This window comes from Eurypyga helias, unplaced genomic scaffold, assembly GCF_000690775.1.
Source record: "Eurypyga helias isolate BGI_N326 unplaced genomic scaffold, ASM69077v1 scaffold7401, whole genome shotgun sequence".
Classification (NCBI taxonomy): Eukaryota; Metazoa; Chordata; class Aves; order Eurypygiformes; family Eurypygidae; genus Eurypyga; species Eurypyga helias.
Window position 1 is genome coordinate 1 of NW_010228830.1, and position 19,406 is coordinate 19,406.

A 19,406-nucleotide genomic window follows, 5' to 3' on the forward strand; every position below is an offset into this window, starting at 1 on the left:
TGCGGGGGTTAGCACTGGGTGACCGGTCGCGTAAAGAAGGGGCAGTCGGGAAGGACCGCGTGGTGCGCGCTGCCCTACGCTTACGCCACTCTTGCTGAAATCTCGGAGGGGAGACACCTGCCCCGCTGAGTGCCTTCAGCGGGCACTCCGACCCCAGCGCGGTAGGGCCGAGGTCAGCCAGCCAGCTTTGGAGTGACCCAGTGTAACCCAGCACGGGCCACGGTTCATCTCTTAATGCTGAGGCGGTAATTAAAACCCGTCTGGAGACAGCACTGCTTGTGTGGCCGCTCTGGGTGGGTTGGGGGTCATACGGCTATTGCGGGAGAGAGGCACGAGCTTCCCCAGGGCTCTGCCAGGTGCTCCCTACGCTGTACGCGCTCCCTGCGAAAAGGGGGCTTAAGTGTTCGTGCTGTAAAGTTAGCATTCTTCTTCTGGGTGCTGATTTTAAAATAATGTGTATTTTTAAGGAACTTCCGTCACAAACTTTAACACTGGTCTTTGTATTCTCCAGTGCAGGGAAACCTCCCACATGGGTTAATAGTTCTGCAGTGAAGTGAGCCAGAGCGAGACTTTGGGGATCTCCAGTAACTATTCTTTCTGACAGAGCCAGTAACCAAGGTTCAGTAGTGAATAGAAATGTACAGCTGTCTCTTAAAATGCATCCTCACCTTACGATGCGGTGTGTTTCTCCTGCTTCTGCAGCATACTCAGCCCTCAGTCTGAGGACTCATGCCCTTATTTTCACAGGATTTAACCTGGTCTACAGCACAATATATAGTTTAAAACCCAAGCTTCAGTGGACCTGACAGCAAGTGAAATATGCTTTTGAGTCTGAATTTCAAGCCTCTTACTTTATATAATTCTTTAGATACTTGTATCTTGGATACAGTGAATGACAATATTAGAAACTCCAGTTTGTGACATTAGTGCCCACTTAAAAACGCTGTGTAGTTACAATGACAGTAGAATAAAGATGAGCTGGGGATCTCTCCAAATTTTAATTTTGAAAGTCTTTTGTGTTGGAACCTTCCATCAGATGCTATTGTTGCTTTACTGCAGCAACACTTGGGTTTGGTTTTTTTTTTTGTCGTTTGAGCAGTTTTAGTGAGAGGAAAGCTACGTGTCTGTGTTACTTCTGAGCTCTCATTTACATGGCTGAATGAATGGTGCAGAATACTTTAGGTCAGGGCTGGAAACCCGACTTTGTAGTCTGCAGAGATCAAAGTAAGATACAGAATTGAAGGTGTGTTTGATCCAGCACAGCAAGATAGCCATATATGAGCAAAATATAGGGGGTTTAATAACAAGTTAGGCAAACAGAACAAATCTGTGTGTTTTAACTCTCTGGCTTCAGTAGGTTTAGGTAACAGTTGTATATGATACTGTTTTTATGGTTGCTGTTAGAAAATATTGTTTAAAGCACGAGTGGGAACTTGGAATGAAAATAGTCCTGTTTCTCAGCAGATGGAACTCATTTGCTCTGATAAGTAGACAAACTGTAAAATGCTACTGTGCTTCATAAGCAGATTTGAGTGACACCCACCCTTTTGCTTCTGCAGATAACATTATCTTCCATAGAGTCCCAGCCATTAGTAGAGTTCTAGCCTATCAGGCCCTTCCTTCACTTCTTAAGATCTGTCGTCTGGATTTTCATCTGGAGTTAATCAACACAGCTCTTTTATTAATTTCAGCAAGACAAATCTGGTTTATAGTAGTGGAGCTCTACTGAAGATCAAGAAGCTGTACCAGTGAGATCAGCTACCTTTTTTTCCTCCTGTTTTGACTAGTGATTGTAAAATACCTTTCTCATTCATACCTGAGCTTGGAGCCCAGTTCATGCTGAATTCTTATCTCTTCATCCCTCTTGCAGTCAGAGTGCAGATGGAAAACGCACCAGATGATAGTCTTGTTTTCTAAAAGATCAAACCTCTAAGAACGTATTGTAAACTACCCAAATGCTGGGGAGGTGAGAGCAGTATTTTTTGTGTCTTCTGAATTTTAAAGAGTTTAATTACAAAAAAAATCTTTTGAGACTGTAGAAGATGTGGCATACCCATGTCTGCCATAACCATTGTATTTTCAGGAGGTCACTCAAGCTTTCCTTTAGTAGAAATGGTACCGTTTCTGTTTCTCTTTTGCCTTGAAGCACCTTGTGATATGCTCTGACTGTCCTTCTGTTACGCTACCTAGAGGTGATTTTTACACTCCTGCACGTTCACAGATGGCTTAAGTGACTTGTAACTCTCTGTGGCAATTACACCAGACAAAGGGCCAGCCCATTTCCATAAGGCCAAGAATACAAAGCCTGCTGGAGAAAAACTAATACAGAAATTGGACCGTACGCCAAACAGCAGCATGGTTCTTGCATGTTTTTGAGAGCGCCTGTCATGCAGAAGCAGACTCGGGCAGCAGGAGCTGTCAGCCTGCAGCAGGCGGGCTGGACCACGAGCTGCCCGACTAGGGCCAGACAGGCATTGCCTGGCATGCCAGGGCCTGCTGGGTGTCACAGTGCCTTGTCACGGTTAGCTCGCTCTCGGACACCGCTGTGAGGCTCTTTTTGCTGTCCTTAAACACCTGCAGCCACAAAGACTTGACAATAAATAATGTCAGATTAAATGTTGGCTTGATCCCCTGTACTTCTGTTATTCAAAACTCCTTGCTACTTGTTGCAGGGTCATGTGCCTGGATATATTTTAACCCCTGTCTAGAAATGCCTCGTGTCCATCACAACAAGAGAATCAGTATGCTCATAAAGCGAAACATAGGTTCTCTGCAGTGGTCTATAGGCAGACCCATGAGTGTCCCCAAGAGTTCTCTCTCTTTATTCTCCAGCTCAGAATGAGGAATGCTGCTGTATTAATGTATTTGCATTTCTTTTGGGTTTCTTGGTTGAAAAGCTCTGTCTACTGCTTTTTCAGCATTAATTGCCTCATAAGAACTTTGGGTGATAGATGTCTGAGGTTATACTGATTTCCGTGGCAAGTAGCTGTAAACACCATAGCCTTCCATGTCCCTAAACAAGAAGGGAGATTCTGACAGATAGGAAGTAGGGTTCTTTGGGCCCTGCTAAGGTAAAAGGCTCTGTGTGGAGAAGATAATGGTAAGTAGCTGCAGAAAAGCAGTGGAGAAGAGGGATTCTTTTACAAAGCTATAGTGGGCTATATAAATAACATTGAGAAGGTGTTGGCAGCAGTTTCTTAATCAGAGCTTGCTAAGGTTCTTTGTTTGCAACAAAACTAAAGTACCTTTATCACAGGAGAAACAGAATTTGGGGTTCATCTATGATGCAGTTGCTCCTTAAGCTACTACATGCAGGTATAGCTGGCAGTGTAGCCATGACCACATATTCTGCCGAGAAGCTGGTTGGATGTTGCATCAGTTAGCACATAAAGACTTCAGAGATGGGTGTATCCAAAGCAGTTTTAATCTACCTATGAATTGCAGTCCAGGGAGACACTTAGATGTCCTTTGCTATACAAAGTATACTGGACTCTTCTGGATAATAATCCAAACTTTACTGAAGAAGCAAATAAATGTTCCATAGTTCCACATCATCTGTTTTCCCCATGATGGCCTGTCTTTTAAAAAGTACAATTATGAGCACAGTTGGGGATGGAGCTTGTCCCACTTATTTTAGAAACAATTGTCCTTGTTTGTTATACTCTGATCTGGCATGTGTGGAAAAAGGTTGAGTGGTTATCTTGCATGGACTAACTCTGTCTCTGACTCTGATAGTAAGGAACTACCACCCACAACAAAGGAGGGAATGCATTTCCCAGCTCCTCAACCCAATTTGTCGGTGTGCTTTGCCTGGATAACTGTGGATTTCCACTCTGTAGCCAGCTGAGTGATAACATTTCCACTGACATCACTGGTCTTTGGATTAGGCTCCCACTTCTCTGGCCCCTTAAGACTTTTCTCCTTCTGCTCTGACACTAGTACCATACCCCTAGGACTAGTGAGAGTCCCTAAGGATTGTCAGTAGTATCCCTGGAGTGACAGGCAAAGGCAAACCACAGGAGACTTGTCAAACTGAGGGCATGTCTTTATAGAGATTCCAGCTGTATTCTTTTTTTCTTTCCCCCCACCCCCCCCCCCCCAAAAATGCACATTTCCCACTTTCTGCCTATTCCTTTCCTATCCTAGAGGGCATTGGAAGCTGGGAACCAGGAAAAGGATCAATGGAAAGGGAAGTTTTAATTCTCAGAAGTTCATCTTCTACAAGGCAAACAGGTCTTGCTGATTGACTCATGATTTACCAGAACGCAGTCCTGCTGCAACAAGTCTTAGCAAGAGGTGACCTAGCCCGAAGGAGACGGCTGTCTGCTGGGCTACACCAACAGCCTCCAGCTGGCCAAAGAACAGAACAGCCAGAGAGCAAGCTACGGAGACATATTCCCTTTGTTAGCAAAAGAGCTAGGAAAGGCTGGGATCCTGTTTCAGGAAGGTAAAAACCAAATAAGGCATGTGGACTTGGATATTTCTGATGATTCTTTGGTGTATCTTCTGGAGTAAGAAGAGGGAAATCACATGGGGGTGATATGGGAGAAGGTAAAAAAGTGGGAGATGAGGTGAAATTGTACAGAGCATGCCGTGAGAAGAGAATGGAGAAAGCTGTGAAGTACGTGAGGAGAAAAACGCAGGAATTGCTGACAGTGTGGAGAACAAAAATGAGATTTGCAGAGAGGCAAGAAGTTTCTCTAGAACTAAAGCTAACAGGAAACTTTTAGATGAAAAAGTCTCAGGGGCTCACTAACAATCACTAGAAATTGAAGAAACCCCTCAGAGACTGTGTGAGAAAGTGAGATGTTCCAGACTTTAATATAGCTAAGGTAAATGTATGCTTAAAACTCGGTGAGGTAGTTGGTCAGACTTGCAATCAACATTTAAGGCAAAAGTCTTGAATCCCCAGTCTGCTTCTGGAGTGGAACTTACATAAACCACTCTGAAATTTTGCTTGTGTAACAGCAGAGCAGTTCATCATCTGGATTATGTCAGCTCCCAGGATAGCCTCTTACAAGGAATCAGAAAATGGACTGATTGTACAATATAAAGATTGGTACTCAGATGGAGCAGTGCCTCTTTCTTTTAATAATTTTAACGTGAATGCTTGCAAAGTGTAAATTTGTCCTTTTCCCAATAAGACGGTCAGGCTGAAATTTTTGCCCTCTTTTAGTTGCCCACATCCTGCCAAAAGTCCTTTGAGTCTTTCCTAATAGGAAAGCCATTTTGAGTCATTTAATGATTAGCCTGCATGTGAACTTTAAAATTAAAAACAGCAGCTACAATAAATGGAGCCCACAGTATCTTCTGCAGGCTGCAAAGACCAGTGCAGTAGTGGGAAGAGTGGTGGCTTGTCAAGCCTGCTAAATAGACATGGCCGGTTTCCAGCTCTCAAAAGGAGGAGATGATGGATGAGAGATGGGGAAGGAAACAATCTCATACAAACAAGACTCCCTTAGGAACAGGCAGCACAAGCTGCCATTGTGCATGAAATGCTCGGATAGGATTTTCTTTCATTTTAGAACACGCCATTTAAACTGCAGGTGAGGTGCTTTCCTTACCTTATACTCTTCTCCTGTGGAAGCAGATTTTCCAAGTAATGTATGGGAGACAAGTGGAGGCCCCTTTCAGAATCAGTGGTACCCATGTTCCCATACCAAAAGCAAATCTGCCTGTTCCCAAAGCTTTATGAAAGCTCTAGGACTGGGCAAAGATCAGGTTCAAAAATGCTCAGACAAAGTATCCAAAATATTCTTCTAACTGACTGCTCTCTGCATTACTAGTGCTAGGTAAAACGGTTCTGCTCATGCAGAATTACTTGCTTTGAGGGAGACCTGCAAGACAAAAACATAAAAGGCAGTAAGAATAGCCCAGGACTATGTGAAAGCCAGGGCAGGTCAAATGTTAGCCCAGGTGTCCTTGCTGTCTTTCACAGTTTGACCACTAAATTCCCCTCTTTTTCCTCTCCTAATGAAACAGCTGGTGAAGTAGGAAGAGCTGGAAGGATTTTCCTGTATTGTGGTTTAGGCCCAGCCGGCAACTTGGCACCAGGTGGCAGCTCGCTCTCTTCTCTCCCCCTGGGATGGGGAAGAGAAAATGCAAGGGAAGGCTGGTGGGTCGAGACAAGGACAGGGAGGGATCACTCACCAGTTATGGCCATGGGCAAAACACACCCAACTTGGGGAAGAAAAATCAATTTAATTTGTTAGCAGTCACATCAGAGTGGGACCGTGAGAGACAAAAACACCTTCCTCCCTTCCCTCCCTTCTTCCCAGGCTCAGCTTTGCTCCTTATTTCTCCACCTCCTCCCCCCGAGCAACACAGGGGTTGGGGAAAGGAGATTGTGGTCAGCCCATCACACATTGTCTCTGCTGCTCCTTCCTCCTCAGGGAGAGGACACCCCACACCCTACCCCTGCTCCATTGTGGGTCCCTCTCACAGCAGACAGTCCTCCACCAACTTCTCCAATGTGAGCCCTTCCCACGGGCTGCAGTTCCTCATGGGCTGCTCCAGTGTGGGTCCTTTCCATGGGGTGCATTCCTTCAGGAGCAGCCTGCTCCAGCCTGGGCTTCCCACGGGGTCACAGCCTCCTTTGGGCACATCCCCCTGCTCCAGTGAGGCCCCTCCCCGGGCTGCAGGGGGGTCTCTGCTCCCTGTGACCCTCCATGGCTGCAGGGCACAGCCTGCCCTCTCACCACAGGCTGCAGGGGAACCTCTGCTCCAGCCACCTCCTCCTGCCTTTCTGCACTGACCTGGGTGTCTGCCTGGTGGTCTCTCTCACATCCCACTCCTCTCTCAGCTGCAGGTTCCCCCGGCAGTTTTTTACCTCCTTCTTAAATACCTTATCCCAGAGGTGCTACCACCGTCACTGACTAGCTTGGCCGTGGCCAGAGTTGGGTCCCACTTGGAGATGGGGAACCTTCTGGCAGCTTCTCACAGGAGCCACCCCTCTACTCCCTCCCCTGCCACCAAAACGTACTCAGCTTCACAGTCATTCTGCTTTGTACGCATTTACCCCTATGGCCACTGAAGCCGAGTTAAAGCACTGTGAGACCAGGTCACAGCCAGCACAAAAGCAAACTACGCTAACCCTTTGCTGGTAAAATACAGAAGGGCATGCTCACCTTCATCAGGGGAAGGTGCAGATGGAAATAATGGTACCTTAGTTGGTCAGATACCTTTAAACGCTTATGAAAAACTGCTGTTGTCACATAACCTGATAAGAAACAGACTTAAATCTTTTACAACAGCCTGTGGGTGGTCTGTTTTGCCACTCACTTTTGCTAGCAGAGGGCTCACCTCGCTACGTAAGGGGTGATAAGACCAAGGAAAAGGCCTTAAGCTTTAAGGATCTTCACCCTTAATAATGTGTAGTGGTGACTGGAGGCCACCATCTAGCAAGATCCAGGTACGCGTTAGGATGGTGGGATTATGGAGCTGAAGCTGTCAGCAAATCAATTCCAGCCGGAGTTTGTTCAAGTGTCAGTAAGTCAGCAAGTAAGTCAGCGGCAGGCAGCCAGAGCGTTGTGTGGTGATTTGAGAGCTGTTAGCTGGAGTCACCCTGGCGATGAAAGCAAATGAGAACTGCTGCTCCTCCTCCCAGAGCACAGAAATGAGAGAGGAGCAGGATTACCTCCAGCAGCTGCTGACTGGCTGCTATCCTAAGCAAAGGTGTGCATGTTTTACAGTCTCAGAGGAGCACCTGTGGCCTCACACACCTAGGTAGCTACATCTCTGTCCTGTGGAAGTTTTCAGCCCTTTTATGTCTTCCTTTGGCAGAAACTGGTGTTGCTTGCTGGGAGAGGTAGGATATAGGGCTAGAGACTCTAGTCCTTTGATGCAGTTTGGCAAACTTCCTGATTCTAGAAATGCCTCAGCATTAGACCCTGACATTGTTTCAAACTTGGGACACTTGTGGAGACTGTCCAGGTTTTTGGAACATTTTCCTTTAATGCCGTGACACGTAACGTGAACATTTTTGAACAAGAACAAGGCTACGTTATGGCAAGTGATAAAGGCACGAGAGCAACTGAAGCACCCTCTCACCTGGTGCAGACAGTGACAGCATTCCAGGCACTGAAGGCAGAATCCTATTGACCGTTGCTCTCCTAGGGAGTCTGGGGGCTCATGGTGCTCGGCTCTAGCTGGAGTACCACATAGTTAGGAGCTTTTGGTGATTTGCATTGTCACTAAATGCTCAAGGCCCCAGTATGGCAGATTAAATCAAAGGCTTTTTTTTTTTTGCCCTTCTATGTCTGTCTTCATGTCTGTGTCTCACTAGTGAGAATTTGCTCAGGCCCCGCAGAATCCAGCTCTTTAATCTACTGCCCTCGTGTTAACTTTTGACGCCATGTCCTGATTGGGCTGCTGCCAGGAGTAGCCTTTTGGTAATCCCAGCTGCAACCGTTATTTGTGCCACCCCTTCTCCCTGGGGGCTAACAGGAGGGAGCAACAAGGCACGTAACTGTGCTGTGTAAAGAAACAGATGCTGTTTTGCTCCTGTTCAGGTCCCTAGTGCCTGCTTTGGACTCTATTGTGTTTAAATACAAATACAATAGTTAATGCTTTGTTCCATGCATTATCCTCTTGAAGTGACTATGTGGAGGGATTGGCTGGGTGGGGAGTTGATTCCACCTTGCGCTGAGCGGATTGGTGCAGTTCATTCTGCCTCCTGTGTGCTGGGTAACTCCCCAGCAGCAGAAACCTCTGACCCAGAAGTAATAACAGCTTAAACCTTGGCATGCTGTGACTTCCCCCAGCCCAGCCTCAGTTCCCTTGGCGCTGCTGGTAGCCCCTGAGGTGCGCTCTTCCAGCGTAGCTGCTAGTTGGACTTCAGCTTGTAGAAGGTGGTGTGGCCTCTCCTGCGTGCAACAGTGATTTTGCTAAATAGTGGTTAAAACTGCCTGGCCTTCTAATTAATGCAACTGTTGCTCCTGCTAGTGCTAGCTAAGCAGAGGTGAGCTCTACCATTACATTATAGTGGCAAACCTACCCAGGTCACCTATCCTGCCCTCCCCCCTGAGGATCCCCTGTTCCCTAGAACGTGGCTCCCAGGAGGAGTTTGACTCCATGCGTTGAGTTTTGGTGTGTAGGGTGCTGCGAGGTCACGCCTTCCTGTGAGGGTTCAGACAGGCGAGCCCTAGCGCCAGCTCTTCCATGTGGGCAGGAGAATGCTTCCTCAGCCTAAGCTGGAGGGAGCAAAGGATCCTTACAACTTGACCTCAGACGTAAGAACAGTGACTGCCGTTTTAATTACACGGCGAGTGGAAGTTCAAGGGAAACGGTGCCTCTTCGCGCTTTGTCTCACCCTCGGCACAAATTGGCTGCTGTGGGTGAGATTTCTTAAGGTGCACAGCACCAATTAGTTCTAAGTGGCTAATCCAGTAGCACTTTTAGGTGAACAAGAGACTCGAGGGGTGTGCGGGGAGAACATTGTCAGCTGAGGTGTGTTGATGATGACACTGTTCTTTTTCTCTCCCTCCCTCCCCTCAACCCACTCCCAGCGAAGACACACAGAGCACTATGTCACTGGCATCTTGGTTCAGGTGGAACGAGCCCCCAAACCGCATTTCCCAGAGAAGCCCCACAGAAATGGTGGTTGAGACGCTAATGATGGAGCTGAGCTGGCAGACCAAGCAGGCAGAGAAGCAGCAGCGAGAGCGGGAGAATGAGTATCGCAAGATCAAGACTGGGGTGGACTACGGCTGGCTGGTCAGCTATCCAAAGCAGAGCTATGACATCAGCCCAGGAGAACGGCTGCAGCTGGAGGATATGTGTACCAAAATACATCCTTCCTACTGTGGGCCTGTCATACTCAGGTACAGTAAAAGATCTGACAGTACAGACCTTTCCTTTCCCCCTCTCTCTGGTATGTAAGGAAGGAACGAGAGTTGTTAGGACCAACAGAACAAAAACTTGTCATCCTGTATCGTACGTTACGTTGAGACAGCGTCTTTGTGGAAGAAGGGAAACCTAATTGTAGAAGAAGGGAAACCTAATGTTTTAGGTCAGTTTAACATGCTATCTCTTCCTCCAAAAAATTAACACATGCCACTTCCCCGTGAGACTGGCTTTTGTGCTTCGTTCTTCTCGCCAGCGCCATCTTGCCTTCTGAACAGTTACCATTTCAGTACTGGGATGGCTTTTGCTTCAGCCTTTAGAATAACTGAGGTTTAAAGGGACCTCTGGAGGTATGGGCTTCAACCTCCTACTGGGAGAAGGGCCAACTTCAAAGTTAGATCGGGTTGCTCAGGGCCTTGTGGACATTGTTGAATTCTGAGGGCGGAGATGGCACAGCCTCTGAACAACCTCCTTTGGTCTTTATCCACTGTCTTTAGAACTCTCCTTCTTTGATTTAAGCTGTCCAGCAGGTCTACTGAGGCACTTATCCCCAGCATCCAGACTAGTGCTTTTGTGCTTTTCAGCCTGTGAGCCAGGTATTCCCAGAGAAAGGAGGGATTGCATGCTTCTCCCTCCCCAGCCATGACATAGGGCAGGATGCAGGTGGGGTGTGCAGTTGGCGTGAGCAGCTGGGTGGTGCCACTGCCTTCTGCAGTGTACACGTAGACACGGGCTCTTGGACTTGCTGTTGAGCCTTCCAAGTGCTAGACACAGGATTGCTGCTTGCCAGCTGAGTGACCTTCAGTGAGAATGCCTTCAGAAAAAGATCTAAGACTGCTGTAGCATCCAAACTGGGAGAGAGGTGACTCTTCCTTGAAGGGAGGCTCTTCCAAGCTAAGCCTTCTCACTTAGCACAGTGCAAGTGAGGAATAGTGACTGTGAAGTCCACTCTAACCAAAGCAAAGTTGTGAAATGGGCCTTTAGAATCCAATTCCCTTATTGCAACCTGTTCTTCAGCTGGGATTAGAAAGAAGACAGTCCTGGCAGGCCATACACAATGGGGTGCTCAGCACTCTGCAGTCCCTCAGTGCCTGTGCTGGCACCTGTTTTCCCTTGAGCAAATGAATCTACAGCTCTTCAACTATAACCGTAGGAGGACTGGAAATAGGTGGTCCCCTGTCTCACAGTGGGGGTGGCCAGGAAAAGATGCCAAAGCTGTCTCGCTAGCTCCCATCTTGTCCGGGGCTGAACCCTGGAAGCAGGCTGGCACTGGGCTCTTGCAAATGTTGCCATGGTGGCAGAATCAAGAGTTTTAGGATAGTTCAGAGGCTGAGGTCTCTCCAGTGAAAGTTTGCTGGCAACAGCACCTGCCTTGTATTTGTGTAACTCCGAGCTATGCTGTAAACAATCCACTACAAACCCCTTGGGGTTCAGAGTTATTTTCACCATCCCCAGGGCCACTGAGCAAGGCCTGTCTGGCAAACAGGTTATTTCCATGAGAGCAGGCTTTAGTCGTGGGAGCTGGGAGGCTCCAGGGTTCATCATCTCCTTCAGGAACATGTATTAAGAGTATTAAGCTGAGCCATATGCAACTTGCTGCTGCTGCTCCGCTCTTTTTTTTTTTTCCTTAAACTGACATCATGCAAGATGAGCGATTTCAGCGCAGCTTGTAGTGGTTGTTCGCTGTTGTTCAGGATTCAGCGTACTGTTGACAGGGAAACATACTCGGCAAGGTTGGTGGGCTCTATGTGGGCATAACTGAAAAAGGATAAAACCATCCTCTTAAAAATCCTCTTACAAATTGCTATTAGAGACTATCATAAATCGCACTGCAGTATGATTCCAGAAGCGGCGCGTGCGTTCGTTCCTTACTATGCAGTTTGTATGGTTAGCAGAGTCACGTTAAAAAAAAAAAAGAGGCTTGCATAACCTCGGCTGGCTCGATTCCGTGATTGAGAAGGCAGTGTCATAGCCACAAAAGTGGCAGAACTGCATTGGGTCAAAGGTCTGTTTGACCTGATGTGCAGTGAGTATGTGAGATAGCGGCTGGTAGCATCGGCGTAAGGAAAAAAGAACAAGGCAAGCAACTACAACAGGAAGGACAGTTACAGCATCTTGTATATAGCCTCCAACCTACTGTGCCTGGAGCCAGAGTGGTCCTTCTGTCCATAATTGACCTATGTGGCTTTTTCTTTCAGCAGTTTGTTTAGGTTGTGGGGTTTTGCTTTTCTTTTTTGAACTCATCTAAACTTTTAGCATTTATGGCACCCTGTGGCAGAGTTCCACATCTGAACTACAACTCCGTTGTAGAAAACGGCATCTTCCTTGTCTCAAACTACGGTGTACTAGTTTTATCCAATAATCCCTTCTTCTTAGTGATGGAAATGTGAGCAGCTGACAATGGACAGGACTGTGAATGGTTTCCTCTTTTCTGCCTTCTAACCAAGAGCCCTGCAGTTCAGAAATCTTCAATGCTGATCTAGAAACAATAAAGAAGAATAGGGCTTTCCATGCTAGGAGCTGAAAATGTACAGGAGTAATAAAGAGCATGCGATCTAACAGCCAAAACTGGGCAAATACTCCCCTCAGAAAGTGAGGTAACATGGAAACTTCCCCAAAATTGCACAAGATGAGTATAATAGGAATTAAATTAAATCTTCACATTTCATAGAATCACAGACTGGTTTGGGTTGGAAGGGACCTCAAAGACCATCCAGTTCCAACCCCCCTGCCATGGGCAGGGACATGTTCCACTAGACCAGGTTGCTCAAAGCCTCATCCAGCCTGGCCTTGAACGCTTCCTCATCCACAGCTTCTCTGGGCAACCTGTTCCTGTGCCTCACCACCCTCTCCGGGAAGAACTTCTTCCTAATATCCAATCTAAACCTCCCCACTTTCAATTTAAACCCGTTACCCCTTGTCCTGTCACTACAGGCCTTTGCAAAAAGTCCCCCCCATCTTCCTTGTCGGCCCCTTCAGGTACTGGAAGGTGCTGTAAGGTCTCCCCGGAGCCTTCCCTTCTCCAGGTTGAACAAGCCCAACTCTCTCAGCCTTTCTTGATAGGATCCAATGAAGTACTTAAATCACAAAACAATTGCACTATTGATGTTTCCTCTTGAATACCCTGTGATTTTCTAATATGTAGTAACTTTTAGAAAAACTTCCACCAAAAAAACCCCAATGAGCTTGCATTTGGAAATTCATATTTCGAGCATGTACCTTACTGAAGCCCTTGGTTCTGTCTGAAATATTACGTTTGATCCTTCCCCTTCCATCTCAGACACTTGAAGAGCTGAAGTCCTTTTTCATGTGCTTGACAAGCATGTAATAGGGAAGTAACACAAGTAGCATGTCTGGCAAGACTGCAGTTTGTTTTGTGCGTGTCCTGTAAGGAAGTCTCCTTCTTGGTGAGATTCTATAAGCCCAGAGTCAAAGCCAGAACAAAACATTTCTGTATGAGTTGTCAGAGATGTCACTTTATTTTCCAAAGGGATAAATGCTTATCCAAATTGTCCTTTTCTGTGGCTACAGTCACGTTGACTGAGAGGCACTTAGATGTGGAGAAGGCTGGAAAGGAGCAGTTCCTACATGGGAGGGGTCTTTTTTCAGACCCAGTTTGCCCGTTTTGTATTCGGGTCAATAGAAACTTTTCTTTGAGTCTCTTGAAATTCTGGAATGATTCAAGTAGACTGGGGACTCTGATTCACCTCATACAAACAAAGCTGCTGCACTCAGGTGGAACTTAGCTTTAGGTTACTGGGTTGGAGATCGCTGACTACATTTAAAATTAAATCCTGGAGCCATCTGAAGGAATGGCGATTTTGGTGAGGGCCTTAGCACCTAATTGCCATGGTTAAACTGAATGAGCAGACTAGTCACTTCGTAATACAGAATGCTAGATTTTGGCATCTTTACTCGGAGCTTTAGCCCTAATCAGAGCTAGTTACAGTCCGTTTCATTTATTTCTGCTTCAGCAAAAGTGAAACAGGGGGTTTCTGTCCTTCCCTGCCCAGAGAGAAACAAACAAAAAACCCTAATATGGAAGTGTAAACCTGCATTTTGGTGCTCTGTTATTAATACTACAGGCCTAAGGACTGTCATCTTCTAAGGATTGTGTACAGCTGAATGGACTTCCTAGAATGCTTGAATGTAAGACAAATGACTGAAATCAGAAATGGATTTATTGGAAATTATGAGCTTAAGTTTGAGGTGATGTGACATGAGTGCTGCAGTTAGTGTGAGTGCCAAAGTCCCTTGGGAGTGAAGCAGCCTTCTCTAGCAAAGCGGTTCCTAGCTTTACACTGTAACCAGAGTTCCTGCTCAAAATATAGATTCAGGAGTCAGCAGCTAATTACTGGCACTAAGCACCCCATGTTTTCTTCGAATGACTAAATCTACTTAGAGCTCCCAGTTCAGACAGGCACTCGGGAATACACTGAACTATAAGCATATTGTTTAAGTCCACAGACTTCCATTGGATTTAACAGGTCTTTAAAGTTCAGGCTGTACTTAGGAACCTACTGAACCGGGGACCTACAGAATAGCATGGGCAGGTGACAGCGCTTTGAAAAAAGCAGTGCCAGTACGAGCCAAGTGCAGCCAGATCCTTAAAATCTAACGGCTGTATGAGGGGACAGAAGGGTCACAATTTAAACAGCAGATTTGTTTGAACTGTGATTAAAACACGGCCTGGACTGGGGAATGTGCGTGTCCCCATGTGTGCATATACGTGCTCCCCAGGCTTCTGTGCTGGCTCAGGGTGAGTTTTGTTGACAGTCACGTCTAAGACGGCGCGACTTGCATACTTACAGGTTAGCTACCGGTAGTATCATAACTTGTTTCACAAGTAAGATAGATAGGTATGCTTTTCTGATGAGTAAGGAAATCGTGTTGAGGGATTCCTAGATACGGTTGTGCGGTTGCCTAGCTTTAAACTATTCCATGCAAAAGTGTAAGGGTGTTAACCTGGGCTGGAAGATAGGTGAGCCTTGTGCAATCCTGTGTGCCTAATTCCACTGAGCAGCTTTGTGTGGAGTTTGTTTCATAGGATACAAGCCCAGATTTCCTTGATTCCAGTGGTTTCACTGTTTTTATGTGTCGTGTGTTTTGTGCAGAGAGCAGACTGCTGGATCATCCAGCACATCAGCTGGCGTTCATTGATAGCTGGGGAGGTGGCTACAATTACGCGTAGGTGGCCACAGCAGACATCATCTATTTTCTGACACAGACTGGTTTAGCTAGACCTCAGCCCTTGATAACTCACCCATCCTTTCTGCTGAGAAGTATCTGCAGCATGCACGCGCCTTCTGGGCTTCACACCTTAGCTGTCCCTTACACAAATGTGCAGGTACTGAAGTTACACGGGCATTAATAACGGGGCGAAGTTAGTTTGTCCTGTTGAGAGGAAAGACCCCTTTTTGCTTCTCCATCTGAATGAGAGTGGGGGTTTTTTGGGTGACTGGCAGTCAGTCTGTTGGATTGCTGTGTTTCTTAGATCTGCTCAAATCCTCACGAAGTCGTTTTTGTGTTGGTCCTGAAAAGTCAGAGGTAAATCTTAACAGCCAAAGCTAATTCACAGAAGAATTCTTGCTGCCATAGCTCAGGGGAGGGCACACAGGCTGACAGCTACAAGGGTGGAAAGTCACACTGGTTTTAGAAAACTATGTCAGCTAGATTGGTTGGAGTGTTCCTAGCAACACAGGGCATCGGCATTACAGCTCTGCGCTCAGGGGGTAAATCTGCCATCGTACCACCCATTTTCCCTCTTGTTCCCAGAGCCAGTCACTGGCCCAGTAATAACCTGACACATGCTGTGACCTGCTCCAGAGGCACAATCCAGTAGTATGACACACAGCCTCTAAAACTGGAGGCAGTGATGGGGCCTTTTGGGTGCACAGTTGCCAATACAAAAGAAGAGGATGTACTGATAGGTTCGTATAATATGCCAGCATCTCTCTTTAAAATACACATGGAGATAAAGTAATGGAATGACTCATTCAGTTCACCTCTGCAATGAAAGTCCTTTGAAGGTGCTTCCCCTGGTACAGTAATAATAATGTTGCAAAGAGTTGGGTTTCGATGGACTAATCTGTCAATGCTTCCGACTAGGATAAAGGGAAAAAGCATATTTGTTGTGAAAACTGTATTTTTGGCTCTCTGATAACACAACTGAAGTGCCTCCTCAGAAAGCAGAAAGGATGTTTGCAACGTACAGCAAACCTGTTACCGCTGTTATCTGCTAAACCTCATCAAGGCCTAGTCTCTTGCTCTTACAGTCTCTGCACAATCCAGTTAAGCATCGTTGTGCAAGTACTTCCATACCAGTTGTGACCTACTGCGCCTCAGAGGCTTTTTGGACCCAAATATTCAAAGTTCAGAGGTTCTGTAGTTGAGGGCAGAGGAGATTAGAAATTCATCTGAAGCAATTGGAATGGTTAAAGAAGACCTGGTGACTTGGGTAGGTTTTGTGTCAAGCTTCTGTCACTCCACCTTGAAAGGGACTGGTGCTTCTGCAGATACTGAGCTCCTCGGCATGCAGTTACTGGTGTCTCCACAGCTGTACACACAGCTGCCAGTACTTGCTGCGAGAGAAGCACACAGAAATATCTGGGGTATGGCACCATGCGAAGATGTACGTCCAATACCAGGCCTCCACAGCAAGGGTCAAAAGGTATACATGTACAAAATGTCTTTTTGTTTCATCTCTGGCTTTTTCTCTGTCCTTATTATCTCAGGCACCCTTTGGTACACCATGAAGCGATTCAATTCCATACTGCACTAAACTCCTTGTTACATTCCTAGGACTTATCAAAAAAACAAGCAGCAGGATCTTATTCTATCAGCTTCTGCTGTATTAAGCTTATTTAAATGCAATCCTACTGTTTTCCATCTTCATTCAGCTCTGTTGGCGAAAAATCTCTAAACGCTTACAGACCTTATACACTTCAGCTTCCATTAAGTATAAATACCTGGATTTTAGTGAAGTACTAGTTTAGCTCTGTGCCTGCTTGTAGATACTATTTTATATGTTAAGAACTGAATACTTATTAGAAGAGAAGCCATACTACCATCTGTCATAAAGGCGTATTATTACAGAACAGCTAGAACCTCTATGACCAGTGTGTGAGCCTTGGCAGTGGATCCCACACTCTCCAGGCTGGGGACCAGATCACCCAACAAGGTGTCAGGAATGGTATGTTCTCTTCTTGGTCCAGCCAGTGACCCACTCAGTGGCTTCAAGAAATCTATGCTGCCCTGCATCTCCTCCTCCTCATCTGCAAAATAAATAGTGGTAATTCTTCACTTTCCTGGTATTAAGCTAGGTTAATGTACGTAAAAACCCCACATTTTGAGCTCTTTGCTGAGAAGGGACTGGAGTAATCCACAGTTGTCTAATTAGATACAGCATCATGCTGCCAATCAAGGTGTTATCAGCTGAGCCAGTCTTACAGAAAAGCCATAGGAGGATGAAACACCACTTCACTGGAAAGTAAACATTAAGATACTGTCAAGCATATAACAGAGGAGAGTTTCACAGGATTTTTGTTTGTCTAGTGGCCACTGGGTAATGCTATGGGGGATGAGAACTGGAAACGGGAAATCCAGTGGGGCTTTCGGTAAGCAGCTGTTCAGGAACTACTTGAGCAAGGATTTGCATTTGGACAATCACATCTAATCAGCAGTGATGGGGATATTTTCCACAAACTTGTCTTAATCATTTTTGTTTCTTAAGCTATCGAGAGCACTGTGTTCTGATTTAGTAGGTGTTGTGTGAAAAGAGCACTTCCTTCAGTTTCAAACTTGCCACCTTACAGCTTTGTTTGGTACTCCTTATTATTTCTTGTGCTTATGAGAAATGGTGACTCATTGCTTCCTTACATTCTCTGGCTTGCCTGTGATTTTAGAGACCTTGAGCATGTCTTCACAGCCTCTCCCTGTTGTTGTGCTCTTCAGTCCAGAGAGTCCCATTTTGCTGGAAAGTGCAAGTTCCAAGCCTAGCACAGTGACTTGGCAGCAATCCCTAATTTGATGTTTTTAATCAAAGCTGTGCCTTGACTTTCCTTTCAGATTCCGGCAACTCATTGCTGAATATGAACCAGAAGTACAGGAAGTATCCCGGCTTTTCCGCTCTGCCCTGCAGGAAGCTGCCGAGAAGATGAAAGAGGAGGAAGAGGCCAAGAAGCTTGCCAGGCAATGGAACACAAAGAACAAAACCAGCCTCTCCTTAACAACTTTTAAATCCCGGTCCAGGATTTCCCCATTCATCAGTGACATCAAGACCATCTCCGAGGATGTGGAACGGGGCACCCAGCCCACCAGGAGGGTTTGGAGCATGCCAGAATTTCGGAATGCCAAGGATTACTGACTGTGTACTGAACAAGGTTTTTAGACAGTGATCTTTCAAAATCTGTTAACCCTTTTTTAGCTCTACTGTTTCTCCTTTGTTCCAGCTCTCTCTTCCTGCCTGTCTCTCCCTTGGAAGCTGTGTCCATAGTAACTGCTGATAATGCCCACAGTGTGTGACACAATTTATTACCAAACATGCTAGCCTTTCCTTTAATTGAGTAGCTCTTCAGTAACCTTAAGGGCAAGGCTCACTTACTATCTCATTTTTATTACTGCTTTCTTGTGGAAAATGAATTAGTTTTGCAATTTCTGTCTTCTCCTTTCCCCCCCCAAGCCTGGATGTAGTTATCTATAAAAGCTTTTGGCCCAAGCTAGTGAGAGCTGCTGGCTGAACCAATCTTGCTGAAAGCAAGACAGCTACTTACATGAGTAAGGCTTGCAGGACCAGGCCTGTAAGTTAAAGTTAGTATCTGATTTGGAACTGAACTTCCAACTAATAACCTTCCTCTGTGCTACAGGAAACTTCACAGGTAACCTCAGCACTACTCTTGATCAGCTTTTTGCTGACAGTTAGCAATCCAACCTGAGTAGAAACAGACCCAGGCTTTTTGAGATGAAAGACCAATATTATTCTAGAGCAACTAGTTTATGCATGCTCAGGTTTCTTGGGTATTTTCTCTTTTGGGCAGGCAGAACCCCCTGAACCTTGCACCTGCAGAGCAGATAGAAACCTAACGACCTGCTGTGTTGATATACAGGTGGGTACATAAATCAAACCCTGTTCTTGGTCCTCAGCTGTTGTGTGTTGCTGAGGTAAGTGCTCCACCCCACATGGCAGTACTCACTCTGGGCTGAAGTTACTGTTTATGGCTAAGCCTGAAAGAGTACTGAAGTGTAGTACCAGGGTACAGAGAAAGGTGAAGGGAATCACCATTGTTTGCACAGCTGCAATAGTTGAGATAATTTTAACAAGGTGCTACCTTGAGTGACTGAAGGGCTCTGGCAGATGACAGTTTGTGCCCTCAGTCTTCTCTGGCGAACGCTGACAAGAGAGTGTTCCAGTATCACAGGCTGCTGGCCAGTGAATCGATACTATTACAAAAGGATCTTTAATGCAAACTGAGTAGCTTGTAGGTCAGGATGGTTCTGCTGAGACCTTGAAGAAACAGCAAAAGACTGCTGAGGCCCTAATTCAGCATCCATAGAAAGAGCTCTCA

The 19,406-nt window shown here is 46.1% G+C and overlaps 1 protein-coding gene across 1 annotated transcript; it reads left to right on the plus strand.

The window, feature by feature from the left end:
* Window positions 1-9,513: 9,513 nt before the first annotated feature.
* RD3 (retinal degeneration 3) lies at window positions 9,514-18,208 on the plus strand. The gene is made up of 2 exons (XM_010160151.1): window positions 9,514-9,821; window positions 17,911-18,208. The coding sequence occupies exons 1-2, from the start codon at window positions 9,526-9,528 to the stop codon at window positions 18,206-18,208; spliced, it is 594 nt and encodes a 197-aa protein (XP_010158453.1). The 5' UTR covers window positions 9,514-9,525.
* Window positions 18,209-19,406: the final 1,198 nt, after the last annotated feature.

Excerpts from the sequence above, each read along its gene's own strand:
- RD3 (XM_010160151.1), top strand. The coding sequence starts at position 9,526 with ATGTCACTGGCATCTTGGTTCAGGTGGAACGAGCCCCCAAACCGCATT. Across the intron at positions 9,822-17,910 it reads TGTGGGCCTGTCATACTCAG|ATTCCGGCAACTCATTGCTG; the intron begins GTACAGTAAAAG and ends CTTTCCTTTCAG.